The sequence below is a fragment of the Nothobranchius furzeri genome, chromosome 13 (genome assembly GCF_043380555.1).
Source record: "Nothobranchius furzeri strain GRZ-AD chromosome 13, NfurGRZ-RIMD1, whole genome shotgun sequence".
NCBI classification, from domain to species: Eukaryota; Metazoa; Chordata; class Actinopteri; order Cyprinodontiformes; family Nothobranchiidae; genus Nothobranchius; species Nothobranchius furzeri.
In genome coordinates, this window is record NC_091753.1 from 45,440,128 (window position 1) to 45,457,461 (window position 17,334).

A 17,334-nucleotide genomic window follows, 5' to 3' on the forward strand; every position below is an offset into this window, starting at 1 on the left:
GACGACTCTTGTCGTAATTTGGTGCTATGTAAATAAACTTGAATTGAATTGAATTCTGCCGGTACCGGACACAGATAATTGGGACAGCAGTAGCTCAGGAGGTAGAGTGGGTTATCCAGTAATCGAAAGGTTGCAGGTTCGATCCCAGCTACCACCAGAGAATTCTGCTGTTGTGTCCATGGGCAAGACACTTAACCCGCCTTGCCTGCTGGTGGTGGTCGGAGGGACTGGTGGCGCCAGTGGTTACATCGTAACCAGCGTATGCATGTGTGTGTGACTGGGTGAATGACTGATTGTGTTGTGAAGCACCTTGGGGGTCGTAGAACCCTAAGAAGGCGCTATACAAATACAGGGCATTTACCATTTATCATTTACAATTTACAATTCAAGAGGAAACAAATTTGTGCTAAACACCAGTCGTAGTTTTCTAGGTCTAAACGTCTTTTGTTAGCCTGGCCTGCCAGACTCCTCTGTTTAATTCTGCACAGAGAAAGGGTCTGGGAACTCTCCTATCCAAATAACCCCACCCCCTGAGAATTCTAACCGAGCCAATCAGCGCTGAGTAGCACACGTCACACACCATAATGCCGAGTTTGTCATAAACATGGCAACTGAATGGGAGTTTGCTGCGGCTCTTTCCTCTTTTCTAAATGACTTGGACATGTATTTAAAACAACAACAAGTAGAAGGGCTAAAAGCCTTTCTTCTAAAGAAAGATGCTCGCGCTGTCGCCAGACACCATTTTTGACTACAGTTAAAAAACTACAGCATTGCGGACGTCTCACACAGCAACGCTCAGTTTCTCATAAACAATGAAGACAGCGGTGGAGTTCGCTGCGGTTCTTTCCTCTGTTCTAAATGACTTGAATGTCTTTAAAACCACAACAAGTAGAAGCGCTAAAAGCCTTTCTTCTAAAAAAAAGAAGTTTGTGCCGTTGCCAGACGCCATTTTTGACTACAGCTAAAAAAACGACAGTGTCTCGTGGTACAGTCGGCATTTCCATGTTTTTTTCTGGTTGGTTATTGTTGAGCTGGCTAGTCCCGCCCCTCATAGTGCCTCTCTGGCTGTGAGTAACCAGACTAGTTCTCTGTGCAGAATTTAAACAGAGGACGAGTCTGGAAGTTCAGGCTAGTCTTTTGTTGCCTGTGACTTTAAATGGTGTTTTTCTTTTTGGGACTCTGGTAGTTTGTCCTAAAGCTGAAGTGGTAGCAGCCGGCTATTTGTCCTCTGATATTATTGAGCAGAGAACCTCTCCCACCAGTGGTGTTTTGTTGCTAAATATGCGATTGTGTAATGAGTGGAGGAAGCGCGGAAAGTGCGGAAGTGCAGTGGTTTTGGTGAGAACGACAACTGGTTTCGAACCGTTGTTGGTTTTTCTATTATTTGTTATCATCTTTCAGTTGTTTTATGAAATGTTTATAGCTTTGACTTTGTTTTTGTCATTATGATTTTATGGCGTTTTTATTAGTTTTGATCTGTGTGAAGCACTTAGTGATTTTCTGTCTGTGATGAGTTCTATATAAATAAAATGTACTAACTTACGTACTATTTCTTGAGATTTTCAGACAAATGCGAGAGAACAACTTACTACTTTCTTTTTAATCTCCACAAAATAATTGTTAAGTGTTTCCCCTACATTTTCTCAGGCGCAGCGCTATTTCCAGCTCCACGCCTACGAGTTTCCAGGAAACGCATGGAAGCGAAACACCCCGCGCCACGGCTAGAAAAACTTCTAGAAGAAACACTGTTTACTTTGTTAGATTGTTGTAAGAGGCATGAAAATAATGTTTTAATCTAGCTTGTTTTGCAGATGTGCCCTTTTATCTTTAAATGAATCATCTTTTATCAATTTAAATGAAGTAAACGACAAAATGTCAATTATTCATCTATGTGAGTATTTCATTTCAATGACTAAACACGATTCAGAAGCAGATTACATGTTTGCCTTTCAAAAACTGTAAACAATCCGTAGATATGAACAGATGAGTTTATCATACCAACATACTTCGCTGATGCAGCTAAATTAATTTCACTTCCTTTAATCAATGTTTAAAAAAGCAACCGCGTGGTAAAGCGCTGACAGAAGACTGACCACATGCCCTTCCGAATGTTTTCTGCTTCTCGTTTAGTGCGAGACACAAACTAATTTAGCATGATTATGTGCAAAGCATTATACGCGTCTCACAGGGCAACTTCAAACAGCGTTATGCAATTACAGAGCAACAAACTTGCTGGAAGGAATGTTATCCTGCTGCAACATTAGGAGAGAAAAAAGCTATTCACATCACAAAGGCTCTTTTCACAGCTTCACTGAGTATATAGTCACAGTGAATTTTGGATACCTTCTCAATGACAGACGCCCGTGTAATGTAATGGACACTTCTTAGTAAAGCCAGAGGTAACATGCCTGTGGGTGATATTCACCCCTGAATCCAACAAGCAGCTTGGCAGCGTGACTCCTGAGAGGCAAAAATAAAAGACCAAGGCCCCATCCGCAGCAAGAGCCATTGATTTGGTTAATTTTATGCAGGAACATGATTTCCCCGATGGCCAGTTTTACGAAAGCACATTGTGAGCAAAGACTCCCCACACTAACATTAAAGCATTGCTCGCCATCTATTTACAGTGTGCATGGTTTTCAGAACACCTTGAAACATGAAATCAGCCGACCAGGTCTCAGTAACGGATCTGATCTGGGAGATTTTCTAAATTTATATAAAATCAAGTTTTCTATATTCACAGCTAAAACAAATCAGCAAGAGTGCTAAATCTTTAAAAGAGACTTTAATGACTTGGGTTCTTAAGCTACATTAGCTCTATGGCTGACAAAAAGCATGTTCATGAAGGTCCCTGAACAAAAACCCCTCTCAAATAAAGCAATTTCAGCAGTTTTATTCTCAACAGTACCTTCTATAATGAGCAGTTTCAGAGCTCTGTCAATTTAGGAAAACAAGCTGGAGCTGGCCACACCCATCCATTTACCTCTCAGGCTGCTGTAAGCTGAGAAGCTCCAATATCTTGAAGAGGCTCTAAGTAAAGCCGCTGCCTCACCAGCTTGCACATGAGAGGTGGTTCTATTTTAATTTCCCCGTTTGTGATGCCACAATCGGGGCTATTTGAAACGGCTCATGCTAGACTCATCACACACTAACAGAAAACAGATGGGTGAATTTATTTTTAGTTTGGAGTGTTTATAGAGGCAGTGGAGACCCGCAGGGCAGCACAAAACAATGCAAAATGTGTGTTTTATATACATTAACATTTAAAAGATGCCAAAAACTTTCACACAGTCAGATCAGATAAGCTGAGAGATAACTCAGTGATAGTACGAGAAAAATCCTCACCATCGGTTTTAAGAGTCAGAGGAGTTGGAGGACTCAGGACTCTCAAGTTTGTCACGGAGTTCTTCACCAGACAGATGTAGCTCCCAACATCTGACGGCTGCACTTTAGAGATGTACAGGTTCCCTGTGACCTGCGAGATGAAACGCCGACTGTCCTCAGCAACAAATGAGGGAAACTCATTAAATACCCAACTGTAGATAATTTCTGTAAAATAAAAAAGAAACACATACTCAAGAACAAAAGAGGAAACCCATTTCTGTTTTTACTGTCCTCCTTGAGTTTGTTAAAGTTTTATTTTGTGTTGAAATGATGTAGAAATAATAAAAATCACACTGGTTGACTCATGTCTGGAGCTTTTAGACAGTTGGTACCAAACTCACTTGTCAGCCTCGCTGAATTCTAGTGGGCGGTTTATGACTGACTTCCTGGAAAAGGTTGGTTAATAATTAGTGAAGCATCTTCTTCTCTTGTCTTATCTGACATGTTCACTGTCTACATGGCTAAATGGCCACAAGCTAAACTCGTTAAGACCGAATGAAAAAAATAAAATAAATCTGACAAAAACCCCATTAATATGTCATCAGGCAGAAAGATTAAATGCTAATCAGTGTTACAGTTACCAGTTAAACGGCTCCAGGTTGATATTAAATAAGCATTTGAAATCAAAATCATTTAAAACCTCAGTGAAAAGCAAATGTTGACATTTAATTGATAGAATCAAAAAGACCAAATAAAACTGAAGACCGTCATGTTTTATCAATCTTTTAGGAGTTGAGTGGATACTTTTGTACATTTTTTTTTTACTTTTACTTTTTATAGATTTTAAAGCGATTTTCTTGTTTTCTGATTGTTTGGTATGAAGGATTGATGTAAAGTCCGTGACTCAATGCAATCTGCTGGGTTCCCTTACAGAGGAAACTTCATCTAAGTGGCAAAATAACCTGAACTCAGTGCACTGATAAGAAGGTTCAACTGAATGTCTGTTTTTTAAAGTGCTCTGAGACGATTTGTTGTGCATTGACGCTACACTAGTCCCTTTCTATAGTGCAGTTTACTTTTTGTGGATAATTTTTTTTTAAATGTGCAATATTACATGCATTGTTTTTTACAGTGAAACCCATTCTGGGTCCTGATTGGCTGTAGGTCTTCAGTGGAAAAAGTATGTTAGTGCTGAAGCATCAAATATTCCTACAAAACAACATTTTAGCAGGAATGTGTGGTTTGTATAAATGCAGATAAAAATAAATCTAAAGTTCAGAGAGTAAGAGGAATGACTAAATTCAAAATTTTATGTTCCTAGTTGGACATTTGAACTGCTAAGTGTTTTTGTATCGTATCCAACATGATGCCAGCGATGTAACTGAGCTTTGTTGTAATGACTGAAACGAGAATCAATTCTAGTTTATAGCAGAACGACAACAACAAACTACAGATGACAGGAAATGTATACTTCTTTCATGTTGCTATCACTTTACAATATTGTGTCCTGGTGTTTTGATTCCTGTTAAATGTCAATCACAGCTCAAGTATGAAAATCATGTGTGTATGATGAGAAATTTATCAGATTTGCACCATGGGATGGCCTGACAGAGGCGAGGCTGCCATCAGCCGCTCCAACCACCACCAACAAAAACAAGTCAGGCCTAGTGTCTTGCCGAAGGGCACAATAGCAGAATACCCTGGCAGGAGCTGGGATCGATCCCACAATCCTCTGATCACTATGCAACTCGTTCTACCTCCTGCCTGTACACTCAGGTGGTCAATGGCATTTATTTAACATTTGAGAAAAACACCAATAACATTATTTTTAACATGGTACACTACCTTTGGGTGGGAATAGTTTTAAGGTGCAAAAATACTCCCTTCCTATGCATGAAAGGGTTTGTATAAAAAGGTCTGCTATAGTATAATTTTGTCAATCGTCCATTCATCCACCCCTTTTCTTCCACTTGTCCTGGGTCAGGTCGTGGGACAGCTGCCTAAGCAGAGAGGCCTGTCCTAGGTCTTCCTTTAGGTCTTCTTTCGATTGGACGTGCCCAGAAAACCTCACCAGCGAGGCGTCCAGGATGCATCCTAACTGGATGCCTGAGGCACCTCAACTGGCACTCTTGCTTGTATCATGATCTCATTCTTGTGGTCACTTAGAGCTCATGACCGTAGATTATGGTTAGCACATAGATGCACTTGTAAATCGACAGCTTTGCCTCCCAGGTTCAGCTCTCTTCACCACAACAAATGTTGCGAGTCCCCACATGCCAAAGACAGTGGCAAGTACGGGGTCAAAAGGTGAGCCACACTGGACTGGCTTGTGCGAGCAAAATCAGCCAGCCGACAGGAGCTGTGCTGCAGGTCAAAAAACTGTGGTCAGAAACAAGGGTCACACAAGGGTCAGGAGACTGACCCAACCTCTTTGCCCCACCCCTGGCTTGGAAAGATGGGATTGGAGGAGAACAGAGTGAAGACAAGCCCATCAGATCCAGAAGCCCTCTCGGGAACATTGGAGAGAAACAGAAGAATGCTGCAAAAGATGATGTAATGACCTGTGTTAAGAAGAATGCTGCATGTAGTGAAAATGACACCAAATGTTTTGTGTTGAGCTACAAAGTGTGTATCTGGTAAATGACCCCATGACCTTAAGCTGGCCCAGGAAGGGTATATAAGAACAGCTCTGAACAGCAGAGAGAGAGAGCTGGGGCAGGCGACAAGAAGAGACAGAGCAGATTTGGAGGGGTCATCCCCCGTCCAAACCTGGATGGGGGATGACAGAAGAGACTCTTGGGGGATTCCAAAAAGAGAGTTCTTGGGGAGATTCTGAGAAGACAAGAGCTAGTGTAAACTAACTCTTATTTAATCATTTTTAACTAATTCCTCCGTGGGGGATAGCAGTTGTTTTTCACTTTACCCATTTTTGTATGTTGATTTTGTAATAAACCTTTTTTGAAAAAGAAACATAATCCTGATTCTTTCAGGTTTTCTCTAAAGCTTCACGTTTGGAGCCCTGGCCATAAATTGCACAGAGGTAAGCATATCGATGATCGGTCTCTGAATTATCGGGACTTACTTTGCAGTTTATAATAGAATAATATAAAGAAACCTTAAGATAAGGGAAGTTTTAACTTCCCCCTCCTTGCGAGTAACGAGTTGTCTTAAGGGCGATAAAAGCAAAATATTCGAGGTTATTTTGGCTCTGATTGCAGGTTGAAAAAGTCTCTAATCAGCTGGAAGGTTGGATTAATAAATAAATTGATAAACTTATGATAGCCTGATCAACTAGCATAAATCATTTTATAGTTACCAACCTCCCACATAAGCTGTTAGAGGCGCAATTAATTCCGGGTAACCCAAACAATTGCTGAGAGGCTTGGCTTGCCTCCAGACTTCTCTCTAGTATCTTAACCAAAAGGTAACGAGTTTAAAAGAAGTGTAATACTCTGGGGCTGGCTATTCGTGCAAGTCATTTCACCTTTAAAATAAAAGACAAGATTCTAATTAGATGGTCCAATCCAGGATCTAGTACAATTATACTCGCCGACATCCCCCCGAACCCTGATGGATGCACCGTCTCATAAGTTCTAACGGAACTGGGTTTTAAAGGAACCGGTAAATGGGACGGGCACGCGACACAAACTGGTACAACGCCCACATCACTGCAGACGCAGCACCAATACACCTATCGATCTCACGCTCCATCTTTCCCTCACTCATGAACAAGACCCCAGAGGCAGGACCTCATCCCTGACCCGGAGAAGGCATTCTACCCTTTTCCAACTCAAGATCATAATCTCGGATTTGGAGAAGACACATAATTATGTACCTTCAAATAAATGATTCAAAACCTTTGTCAAATTTCCTAACCCATCACATGCAGGTGAACTTCAAAATCCTTCTTATTTTACTGATTTTGACAATTTCTACAATGTGTGATGGATACATCAGGATGAACAAAGAACATACCGAGATACTTTTGCAAAATCATTGAACCCTGCATTTCACAAAAACAGCACTTTCAAAAATGTCAAATCAAATGGATGTATTAAAGCAGTTTTCTCTGGTTTAAGCCCTTAAAAAATGACTTACCTGGCGAATGGGGTGGAGGCGTGCACATCAGCACTACGCCCTGGCCTTCACGCACAGAAACTTCACCGCGGGCTCTCGTACTGAAAGCACCAAGATCTACCAACAAATAAGCATGCAAAGAGAATATTTATTAGAGGTAGACTTAGTTTTTTAAATGCATTTCTGAGGAATCACATCCAGGATCTGACTCTCTGTTATCTTTGCAGGAGGCCTGCAGGATGATTTAATGAGGAATGTAAAGAAACAGCTATCCACGTTTCAGCTTCAGAGTAAATCTCCACCCAGTTGTTTAGGGATTCTGTTTGTGATCTGGCCAGCCGTATAACTAAACAAACACAAAAAGAAGCCGACTCTTTTCTTGTAAATTTGTTACAAACTGTTATTTTTCGATGTTTTTGCTTTTAATTTCTACTTAATGATTCATCTAAACGGGCTGCGCAGTGGAGCAGTGGTTAGAGCTGTTGCCTTGCAGCGAGAAGGTCCTGGGTTTGCTTCCCGGCCTGGGATCTTTCAGCATGGAGTTTGCATGTTCTCCCTGTGCATGCGTGGATTCTCTCCAGGTACTCCGGCTTCCTCCCACAGTCCAAAAACATGAGTGTTAGGTTAATTGGTCTGTCCAAATTGTCCTTAGGTGTGATTGTTCATCCTGTGTGTCTCTGTGTTGCCCTGCGATGAAGTGGCTCTCTGTCCAGGGTGTACCCCGCCTGATTGCCCTGCCCATTGACCGCTGGACCCCCACCCCCACCCCCACCCCCCGCGACCCCATGTGGACAAGCAGGTTCAGAAAATGGATGGATGGATTAATCTAAACTAAAGGTTCACAGTAGGTGATTTTCATGAAAAAGACCCTCGTCATGACAAATGGCAACAGCTGGTGTTGCAGCCAGCACGCTCATCTATTCACCACCCAAGGTTCACACATATTTTATGCAGTCCACTTTATGTATTTTAACAAAATGCACTGACTTGCAGAACATGACTCAGAAATACTGAGTCTGAATAAAAACAGCTCTTTAAAAAATCTGTGTACAAGACACATCAGATGCCTTCTATGCTTTTTTAATTTCTAAGAATAAACATGGTGAGGCTGCACAGTGGTGCAGTAATTAGGGTTGGGCTAGGTTGCCTTGCAGCAAGAAGGTCCACAGTTCAAATCCCAACCCAACCCCCCACACACACACTGAATTCACCACCATCCTTGAAACAGTGAGTGATCTATGTTTTGAAGAATTAGCTAGATACACGAATGGATGCATCTCGATAAATGCAAGACAACTGAGTAAAAGACTAATTCAAATCATTTGGAAAAATTACAAATGTGCTTCTGAAAACTGTCGTAGAATAAATGACTGCTTTTCAGACTACAGTATGCTATGTTGGAGTCAAGCAAACGTCCTCGATAATTGCTGATTTCTTCCTTGCAGTCCTAAGAACGTACATTTTTCAAGCAAAGCATGTGGCAAATAAATCTGTCATCAAAGAGAAATCAAGGCCACCTACATAAACCCACTCTATCAGTTGATTGTCATGTGAAAAGTCGAGCTCAGATGCATTTACCATGTCAAATGATTAAAAGCAATAAATGCCAGGTGGGTGTTTAGCGACTGACAGGAACAAAGATCCTTCATGTAGACATGAATACATTATTCCACTGGTTGAAATAGACCTCTTAACTAACCACTGAGTTGTTTTTGTACATCTCCATTCTACAACCGCATAAATATTTCAAATAATTTTAAATATGCATGATTATTAACACATCCATTTTATGTTTTTATAGTCCAGAGATTCACTGATAACATGTGCAGCAAGCGGGTGATCTATGTAAATCGCTTCTTTCAAGGTCAGCAAGTCACCCGTCAGTAGAAAATGACACAGAGAATGTCATGGCGATGTGTTTGTGTGGATCTTTCAATGCTCAGGTCAAAGCATCAGTTTAATTTCATTACTGCTGTTCTGCTCAGAGTGGCTCGATACCTGAGCTTCAGCCATGCTCACGTCTGCAGAGAGATGAGAACTCTTTGGGGAAATAGATCAGAGGCCCTGCTTTCTGCCTGCTGCCTTCAAAGTCGTGGCTAAAAAGCAGCCCGCGCGCGTGAGTTCGACGGCTCAGAATTTCAAAACAAAACACAGAAAAAATAAAAAGGATTCCACAGAAATATCTTTGAAGCAGTGAACATGACCACTGGATACAATATGGAGACCTGTGACCCAGCATGTACTCATGCAATTTAATTATCTTCTTTCACAGAACAGGATCATTCTCCATGTGCCTGACTCAACATCAGAGACCTCTGAACTAGAGGTTGGAGTAGAGCGCTGCTCAAAATATTTCTGGCTTGATGTGAATCCTTGAGATTCAATCAGGGAAGCTCAAATCTGTTTGCCCAAATATGAGTTAAGTGATCATGTTTTGTCTCTGTGTGTGTGTGTGTTAGCACAATATCTGATGAACCATCGGACAGATCTACAACGGTTGCATCATTGTCACTTTTACAGGCTGCAATGCATAATGTCAAAATCTTTTTGGCTGAAAGATGTCTTAGAAGGAGCATTGTTCTGTAGGTTATCATTACCGTGATCAACCTTTATTACTGACATTGAAGCGGGCTGGAAAATGGAATAATGAGGGTGTGTGTCTATGCTTATGATGTGTTGAACCAGCTGTTCTCATATAAAACCATTTTGCTGTGACACTTGCACTTTACTAATTTACATAGGAAAACCAGGTTGGATACAGCTCAGACCTTGTGGTACATCCCAAGCTGCCTTTATTCAATAACAAGATAAATGTGGTTTTAAATTTTAGGACCGCTTTAAAACGTGGCCATTAACTCCAAAAGTGAACCCCGTTTGTCTTTTTGTAAAATATCTCAAGATCAGCTAAATGGCATTAATGGCACTTTCAGAAAATAATAATAAGACATCCATCCTGTAACAACCCTGTGGGCAGTCTACCTCAAACACCTGGCTGATTGAGGAAAGGCAGAACACCTGAGGACCTGGAGTATGTGTCTCTGCTCTCCCCACAGGCGTGCTGCAATGTTTGTGTTCAGTTAGCATCTCTTTGTTTTATTCTTTGTTTGTTATGGCCCAACAAAATGAGCAGAGGTAATTGGGGGCTTGTCCGGGATTTGCACACGAGACCTCTTGCACACAAAGCAAGAATCATTCCCCATGACCAAGTTTTACCATGCCCCAATCCGCTGGTTGCTTGAGGTAGACTTCTCTGATTTCCTCAATCCACAATTGATTAACATTTGTGGTGAACTCCATTCAAGGTGAGTTTCCATAACTCATCCAATCTTAGCCAACATTTCTGTCAGTTTTACATATAAGCAATATTTTATGTAGTAGCTGAACACCAGCTGACGAAGGGGGCAGTGAACATCGAAACATGTCAGAAAAGGTAACAACAAACCCTTATCACTCTGTTTACAAGAGGAACTAAAGACAATGAAAATGGATAACCAACACATTAACAAAGCTGAACACAGCATTGTTTTTGGCAGCCGTTTTAGTCGTAGTCTTTTAGGAAAAAAATCTTTTAGTTTTTTAATTTTTTTTCCCCTGTCCTGTCTGGCTGTGAAGCAAACAGAATTAATGTCTGAACGCTGGTGACAAGCCCTACAGATTTACTCTCAGGAGTGACATCAAAGCTTCTGCTTTAATGTCACGCCTGATACTTCAAACTTTATTTATTTAAGGCATTGACAGAGGTGAAAGAGAAAGGAAGAAACAAAAGGAAGGGGGGTTCCACAAAAATAAACAATCAATGATGAACAAGAGTCTATTTCTAGACCTGCAGAAAGAGAAAAACAAACAAACAAAAAAGAAGGGTACACACAAGAATACAACTAGAGCAAGCTATCACTGCATCAACCTGATGAGGAAATATAAAATCAACATTGTTTTACTGAACAATCACACAGTAATAAATCGCAGTGCATTTAGTGCCAACCACAGCCTTAAGACGTGCTGAAAATGCCAAAGTCCATATTTATAAGAGCACCCAAGTTCATACTTATGAGAGCACCATGTGAGCACCTGTGTGCGTACACTCGCTTGTATATGTAAGATTTCTCTATAGGAGAGTCCAATAGAGAGTGTGAGGGTCCATAGATCTGCCCCCAAAGATGTGTAGGAGATGGAGGGAGCTCCAAGTCCCAGAGATCCAAGAGCTGCCCCAGAGCACAGGGACCCCAGAGAGACTGCAACCAGAAAAGACCCAGCCCCCTCTCGAGAGGCACAGAGGATTGCCGCGGGGGTCACAACCAGCCGCCGGCAGAGTCCCGGGAGGTATCAGCGGCAAGCCCACAGGCCCACCCGCAGGCCCGCCCGCAGCCTACCACCCACAAGCTGGCCGAGCCCGGAACCCAGCAACCTGGGACCCAGGGGTGACCAGCCCCGCCGGGGACCCAACAGAGCCCAGGGACTCAGATCCCACCAGGCAGCCACCGGGATTGATCAGGCAGACTCCAAAAATCTTACACCCCCTGACCCAGGAACCACGAACACTCAGGCAGACCAAGGTACCACACTCCACACCAAATGTGGCGGAGGGAGGGTAGATGAAGATGTGTAGTAGCACAAGAATTCCCAGGAGAGGGGGGGGGGGGGGGGGAAGGAGTCCAAGACCCCACCTGACATATACAGTCACACACCCACTCCCTCATGCTCACACATACACATACAACCTAAGACTTACAAAATGAACGCCAAACACCCACTCACACTCCCCATACACACCCTATTAACTCTGGTCCCAGTACTGCTGCACAAGGGCTACAACCATCACCAGTTCCCAGAGTTTTGTAGTGAACCTGGGTAGGCTCTGCCAATTAATGTAGCGTAATGGTTTAGGCTCTTTTATGAAAGAGGAACCATTCTACATATTAATTTGAGATATTAATTTCAATAAATTAATAACCAAATTTTATAGTTTTAAGAAGACTCAAAGGTGTTTTCATCGATAAACTGTCGATAATATCCGTGGGTCTGTGTTTCAGTTCAATGAAGAGACAAGTTTGAAAGTTAAAAGATTTAATTCTTCAAATTAAACTAATGATTTTGAAATGACAAGCATAGGAAACAACAATCAACATTGGCAACTTTGTTGAACAATCTTTAACAGTTGATATTTTAAACTTGCTCAAATAGACCTTGTGTTGAATGTGTGAAATTTAATATGAGGTGAGATGAATGCGTGTGTGCGTCTGATTTTGCTTCAGGAAGAAACAGGTGTCTGAGTGAAAAGTGATGGTTTGAATAAACTTAGGTTTCGTTGGAAAAGATGCATCAAACGCTATCTATTGTGTTCTGCCTCACCATACGAGGACCCTCGTTCAGATCCGGAACGTCAAAGGACGATGTTTCATCCAGGGCACCTCGGCTGGCAGAGAAGACGAAGGTGTCCGCCGATCCGGTCCAGAGATGCCCCCTGGTACATGGGATGATGAAGCGTTTGCAGATGCGCTTTCTTAAGTTTAATTTACTCAGAAAATCAAAGACTCTGGACGAGTCTGCGTTAGCTGTTGCAATTCAGCTATTCCTGTCTGGCTTGGCAGGAATAGCGTGAGGGGGGGGGGGAGAAAGGAGCCGTAGCCCCGTTCCTCGTTGGCGTTGTTCACAAGTCCTCCCTCTTTCGTTGTCAAACACCGAACTGAATCATGAACTGAAAACTTACCAAAAGCCTTTCTCTTCTCAAAGCAAAACTTGTGCATCAGAGCAAATGTGTTTTGGAGTTTACTGTGAGAGAGTGTGTGTGTGTGAGTGTTTGAGTGAGTGTTTGAGTGTGTGAAGGTCGTTACCAAACATCTTCAAACATTATTTAATTAAGCATTGATTCATTAGTTATTATGATTACCCAAAGCATAATAATCATTCATTTGATTAAAACACATTTTTAATGAGCAAAGTGATAATACTGATCATTTAACAACTTAAAATAAAGGAAAGGAAGTTTAAGACTTTGTTATGTTATGACTAGCTTTTCCATGAGAACACATCTTCTGGCACTGCAGGTGTTCATATGTTATGGTTTCTCCCAGACTCGCTGGCATTCAGGTCTTAATCTGTGGGTGAAAGTTCTCAGCGACCCAGCTTTGACCCAGCCGAGTCAAACGAAACCTTTGGCACAGAAAACCCATATTTCCTCACGTTACAGTTTGTCTCTTTCTGCTGGGGTGAAGATGAGCAGGCACCCCCGCCCAACGCTGAGCAAAGCATGCCACCACCCAAGACCCCAAAAAGACAGCCAGCTTCCCCTCCTAGCCTCCAGCCCCAGGAAGCCAAGCAACAACATAGGTGTGCTAAGACCCATAGCCTCCCTCCGCTTGCTCCAGTATAGTGTTAGTGCATGTTGATGAGGTGTATTGCATTGCGGTGGTGAGCGGGCAGTGCGGGCATCGACTGGCCTACGCCAGCTGATGAGACCACACAACCCCACTTCCCCCACAGCCCTCTGTCTCTAAGTGCAGTTTAAAATTAGAAGTGGGCACCGGTACTCGGGATGAGGCTGAAAAATCCCCTTGCCAAATGCCATTGAGTGTGCTCACTACCAAGGCCCTGTGTGTTTGTGTGGAATGTCGTTGGTGGAAGTGTTTAATGTGCAAATAAAATTGGGGGGGGGGGGTTCAGGCTGCCACAGGAATACGGAAACATTCTTTTTAGTTTTAGTAGGTTTTAGCAGACAAATATTTTTGTTTTTAGTTTTACAAAACAGATTATTAGTCTTTACCAAATAGATGTATTGGTCACATGTGTACCCTGAGCTACTGGAGTGAGTTTCATGCAGACATAATTTATTTTAGTGCTAAATGAGACTGGACAAAATCTCCGCTGCTCCAGATTTTGTTCAGTAAAATTATACATTTTAAAAAGTTTTACTGATAATCACTATAGTGTAAATGATTGATTTATTTGTTCCATCATTCAGTAGATTTTTCCAAAAGAAAATAGTGAATTTCTTTCACTAAGAAAATGGAGACTTGAGAGCGTAGACAGTATTCTATATAATATTTAAGTAAAAATAATAAAAACAGATTCTTTATTTAATCGAATATCTGAGTTATCAAACCTCCAACTTAGTGTACTTGAGTGTATAATACTGAAAGACACTCTCTCCCCTTTCTGGCAAAGGCCACCTACTTAAAAGCAATAATGTTTTTCCATAGAGCTGCAGTGCTGTGCATTATCACAAGCCTACAGAATTCATATAGATAACCAAGTTTTGCACTTGAGTATCAACAATGATGTACACTACCTAATCTGCAACCACAACAGGGTTTAAATGCTCATAAGCATGTAGGTGTGCTTAAACTGTTACTGGTGTAGAAAACAGGAACGTGACCCATGATTAGGAACCAGAGAGCAGTAGAAACAATCTTGACACACAGACTTTAAAACATTCATTTTAAACGTGTTCAGATAAAATGACATTTCTTTCATATATCTGTCCAAAAACATGACTTTTTCAGGAAACACATGGAAAAGAAACATGTTATTACAAATATCTTTTAAACTAGCCTCCTTGCTCGTATTTCTAATTGTTTGAAGTGATGCTCAGTCCCGCAGCAGGTCTCTTTTCAGTGCACAGATCTGTTGAGCAGCCTGCAGCTGGACCTGCAGACCTGGAGGCTGCAGCAATAGAAGCACTGTTACGTTTTAGCTTATGTAAAAAAATGCAGAAATTTACATTTTGAGCATAATTTTCATCCAGTTTTGTCTCGTCAATGAAAACTTCTGCACTCTTTGTCATGTTTTAGTAACCAAAGAGCTATTTTTAGCTTGTTAGCATCTTGTTTTCTTTATGGGAAAAAGGGGTGTGTTATGGTTCCACTCCGACCACCCTGGACAGCCCGCTTCCAGTACCACATGCCTTTGCTCTTCCTGTCCAGCACCATGGACAGACTCTTCCTGCTCACCTTGTTCCAGCACCATGGACAGTGCTGTAACCAGCTTCTGCCTTGTTCCTCCTTCCACCAAGGGGCGGATTTAGGAGTGAAGAAGATCCAGGGCTTAACACACGCGCGCACACCCACGCACGCGCACGCACACGTGACACGCACTAGTCAACATCATATATATTTGTCTTGTACCACATAATTTTTAATCTGAAGCTACATATTCAGCATATTCAGGGCAGAGTATTGTTCCTGTTAGTGTTTAGTGTGAGATGATAGTAAATGTTCCCTTTCTTTCTCCATCAACTTTACCTGATAGTAAGCTAACTTTAGGCAAACCAGCAGCACAACAAATATTTTCAAATAAGACTCACAAACCTGAGTCAACACCAGTCTCATCAAAGCTGAGGTTCTGTCATGGTACTTTTTGTCTAAAAAGCGTCCTTATGTCCATCTTCACTCATGCGTTTCAGGCAGAGAGTGTAGAAGAAAACAGCTGCTGAAGGGCTTCTTCTTCAGTGGTGGAGGCTCAGGCAGGCTGTATACAAACTACTGCCAGCTGCGCCCTCTCTGTTGGACTTTGGTACTGCATGTTACTTCCGCGATTTAGATCCGGGGTCTTATCATGAAAGATCCGGGGCGTCAGCCCAAGTAGTCGGGCCTAACGCCGCCCCTGCTTCCACCTACTGCTGATTGTACAGCTGATCGTCATCAGTGATTAGCAGAGGAGTCCTCAAAAGGCTAAGAAGACCAGACCTGCATGGGATTCAGTGGAACTCCGAGATCCCCAGATCGTTTTGATCGAGCATTTCTGGAGCTAGTGAGCTTAATCTGTCACGAGACTGATTAATATAATTCATTGTTTATGTAGAAGTCTTGAGTCCAAAATCGCCATGCTACAGAGCTGGATTGATACAATCTGGACTTTTACTAACAGCCCCTGTTTGCCCTTAGAGCAAGTTATGTGTAGAGGAGTGTTTGGAACTCTCCCTCATTGCTTGACTTTAAGAGGGTTAATGCCCAACAAGGGATTTTAGGTATTTACCCTGTTTTTTTTTTTTTTTGTTGTCCATTGATTTCTGGGGTCACTGCAGATGCAGCAGGTTTTTGTTAAGTCTGGTAACTGTTGAATAAGGGATTTCCCTAATAAAACAGTTTTTTTTGGTTAAACCCTACACCTGCTTCTCTTGTTACATGATCTCCTTCATCTTACCAACTCCAGGACGGAACAGGGTGTCAGTGAAATAATTTAGTCATTGTCATCATTGATGTAAATAACACTGCTGATCACCAGACCATGTCTGCTGGTTAAGAAAATATTTCATGAAGCACATTTTAGATTTCAGCGAAAAAGGTCTATTGGTTTTACATCACCACAGCTAATCAACCTTAGTAAAAAAAAAAAAAAAGAAGCTCTAACTCAATTTCTTTTATACATAATTAAAAATAAGAAGGTGGTTTCTGTTTTCAGTTATTCTGCCAGAATCTACTATTTACTGTTGTATCTAGTCCAGGTAAAGAAATCTGCACCTGTGTAAGTGAATAAAAGTGAGCAGCATTGACAGGAAAAGAGAAGAAAAAGTTAGACTGCGTGCTGAGTGATAAATACCCACCATTTGATATGTGGAACGAGGGGAGGAAGGCCCTGCATTCAAATGTGTGCTGCAGGGCACCTTTGTGTTTCTGTGGAACCTTTTGATGAGTCGCATAAAAAAAGGGTAGATTATACCACATTGATGCTGCTGAATATTTGTACAGCATGCTCGCTAACTCCTCCGTGAGAGCGGGGGTGGGGGTGGGGGGTTGCATACGTTCCGCTGCTGTTTCTCACCAGTATCAGCTGATGGAGGGCTCTAGTTTTGTTGCGCCGTTTGCGTCAGCGGTCAGGGTAGGCTCGGGGAGGGGGGCGGGGCATGACTCTTAGCCTGGAGGGTGGCCAAGCAAAGCCTGGTGGGCCACCAGGCTTATAAAGCACTGGGGGAAACCCTGTATGTATGTATGTATGTAT

General features: G+C 42.0%; 1 protein-coding gene across 3 annotated transcripts in view; it reads right to left on the bottom strand.

Moving 5' to 3' along the window:
- cntn5 (contactin 5) overlaps positions 1-17,334 on the bottom strand; it is a 237,278-nt gene that overhangs the window by 93,931 nt on the left and 126,013 nt on the right. For all 3 annotated transcript variants that reach the window (XM_070543557.1, XM_070543555.1, XM_070543556.1), the window contains 2 exons: positions 7,423-7,518; positions 3,346-3,549 (listed from right to left, as the gene is read on the bottom strand). In XM_070543557.1, coding sequence (XP_070399658.1) covers positions 3,346-3,549; positions 7,423-7,518 — 300 coding nt within the window. The remainder of the gene's footprint in view (positions 1-3,345; positions 3,550-7,422; positions 7,519-17,334) is intronic.